This window comes from Otolemur garnettii, unplaced genomic scaffold (assembly GCF_000181295.1).
Source record: "Otolemur garnettii isolate 467f Iridium unplaced genomic scaffold, OtoGar3 scaffold00100, whole genome shotgun sequence".
In the NCBI taxonomy this organism is placed as follows: domain Eukaryota; kingdom Metazoa; phylum Chordata; class Mammalia; order Primates; family Galagidae; genus Otolemur; species Otolemur garnettii.
Window position 1 is genome coordinate 4,568,611 of NW_003852495.1, and position 2,733 is coordinate 4,571,343.

Sequence of the window (2,733 nt, forward strand, 5' to 3'; positions counted from 1 at the left end):
AAAAAAAAAAAAAAAAAAAAAAAAAAAATTAGCTGAGCGTAGTAGCAATGCCTGTAATCCCACCTGCTAGGGAGCCTGAGGCAAAAGGATTACTTGAACCCAGGAGTTCGAGGTTGTAGTGAGCTATAATCTTACCGCTGCACTCCAGCCTAGGTGACAGAGTGAAACTCTGTCTCTAGAAAAAAAAGAATTCAAATGATATGATTAGGGTGTACTTTAAAAGCTTTTTTCTTGAGGATGGTTGTGTAAATGCATTTCTGTAAGTTTTAGAACCTTGCATGGCTTTGTCTTGAGGTGTGAATTCTCTTTTTACCAATCTGTAGCATACGATGTTACAACTGATCAAGGAAACAGGCTGCTATAATGGAATCACATCCAGGGATGACTTTCCTGTGACTGAAGTGCTAAACCAGGTTTGCCCATCCACATGGCGGGGTGCCTGCAAGACAGCTGTGCAGCTGCTGTTTGGCCAAGCTGGACTGGTGAGTGAGTGTGTGTGTTGCATGATAGGAGAGTAGAGGGAGACAGGTGGAGCACTGGAGAATGTGGTGTAGGTGTATAGTGAAAATACTGAATGATTTATGAAGATCTACAGTGTTGCAGAATTTAGACCAGATAGAAGAGGTAAAAGAATAGTAAGATTTTTTTTTTAAATCCTTTTTCCCCCCTCACAGGTTAACAGTACGTATTTGTAGGGGACCTAGTTGCAAAATGATATTGTAGACATTTTTCTTTTCTTTTTTTTTTTTTAATTTATTGTTGGGAATTCATTGAGGGTACAAGAAACCAGGTTTCACTGATTGCATTTGTTAGGTAATGTCCCTCTTACAATGGTGTCCTGCCCCCAAAAGGTGTGGCACACACCTTTTTTTTTTTTTTTTTTGAGACAGAGTCTCACTATGTCACCCTGGATAGAGTGCTATGGTGTCACAGCTCACAGCAACCTCAAACTCTTGGACTCAAGCGATTCTTTTGTTTTAGCCTCCCAAGAGCTGGGATTATAGGCTCTTGCCATAACATCCAGCTATTTTTAGAGATGAGGTCTTAGTCTGGCTCAGGCTGGTCTTGAACCTGTGAACTCAGGCAATATACCTGCCTCGGCCTCCCAGAGTGCTGGGATTATAGACATGAGCCACTGTGCCTGGCCGGCATTTTTCATTTTAAGGAAACTATTACATTAGTGATGATTTGACAGGTTCCCTTGACCTGGCCCACTAGTCAGGAGTTACACTGGACATTGTTGCCCAAAATGCCCAGTTTTATTTTATTTCAGGCCTTTGTATTTAATGCCCCTTTTACCTGAAATTACTCTTTCCTCTGACCTTCACATGGTTCACTCTTCCTCTTCTTCCTGGTGTCAGTTCCCTGGGCATGCTGGTGTAATGACTCCATTTACTTTATATCTAGCTCTTTGTTTGTCTCCTTCTTAGTGGTACCGGAATAGCATCAACTCAAAAATAGTGTTGTTTTTTTTTTTTTTGAGACAGAGCCTCAAGCTGTCCCCCTGGGTAGAGTGCTGTGGCATTACAGCTTACAGCAACCTCCAACTCCTGGGCTCAAGCGAGTCTCCTGCCTCCGCCTCCCAAGTAGCTGGGACCACAGGCGCCCACCACAACGCCCAGCTATTTTTTGGTTGCAGCCATCATTGTTGTTTGGCGGGTCCGGGCTGGGGATTTGAACCCGCCACCTTAGGTGTACGTGGCTGGCGCCTTAGCTGGTTGAGCTATCGCTACCGAGCCAAAAATAGTGTTTTGGGGTTAGGTATGGTGGCTCACACTTTGGGAAGCCGAGGCAGGACTAGAACTTAGACGTTTAAGCTTGTATTGAGCTATGGTGACACTACTGCACTCTAACTGGGCAACAGAGCGGACCCTGTGACCCTATCTCAGTAATAACAACACAATCGTTTGGTTATTTTACCTTTCAGAGGAAAAAAGAAACACTTTTGCCAAAGTTGGGTGGGGTCAGATGAGCATCTGCAGTCACCATTTAGCTTTCTGTTTGGCACCATTGACCTTGTATCCTTGATCTTTCTTTCTAGTAATGATAATGGCATTTTAGTCAGAGGTTAGAGGAAACTAATTAGAGATTAAGAAAATTAAAGAACAGTTTTTTGGTCAGATTCTACTTTATTCATGAGAAGAACCATTGGGAGGATGCAGTCCTTTTGTTTCCAGCAGGTGAGAGCCCCAGTGGCCCAGCTCAGGCTGGTGCTCAGCTGTGGAGGGCCAGATGAGAGGGCCTGTCCACAGTGGTGAGTCACATCCCTTCAGTGTCTATTCCTCAGTAAGGAACCCCCAAGAGAAGTATAAACAACAGATGTCCTGCTGAAACCTGCAAGAGCCCACTGCCATTTTTGTTCTCCTTTAATCCTTAGAACTTATAAAAAGCCCACTGCCGTTAGGAGATTGATCTATATTCCCTGTGACTATTTAGCTGAAACTAGGAAAACCATGCCAGAGAATTCTCCAGACAAGAGTTTGCAAAGTAAAAGGCAGCAGGACACGTGGGCTGTTTTAAGAAAACATAGGTTTTTTAAAAAGTTCCATGTTATTCAGAGAGCAGAAACTTCTTCCTAGTTCTCTACCCCTTGATTGCAGGGCACCTTTGTGTGTGACTGACAACCTTTAGAGGTTATGGTTCTGGGCATGGGAGGAAAGAGGAAACACCTGTCTGGTCCAACAATGGCTATTCCTTGAACAGGAAATCTTTTTTTTTTTTTTTTTTTTTTTT

At 43.3% G+C, this 2,733-nt stretch overlaps 1 protein-coding gene across 2 annotated transcripts in view; it reads left to right on the top strand.

The window, feature by feature from the left end:
* Positions 1–2,733, top strand: part of KIAA0355 (KIAA0355 ortholog) — a 50,141-nt gene that overhangs the window by 19,373 nt on the left and 28,035 nt on the right. For both annotated transcript variants that reach the window (XM_003796080.3, XM_023516932.1), the window contains exon 6: positions 324–482. In XM_003796080.3, the coding sequence (XP_003796128.1) occupies positions 324–482 (159 nt within the window). The remainder of the gene's footprint in view (positions 1–323; positions 483–2,733) is intronic.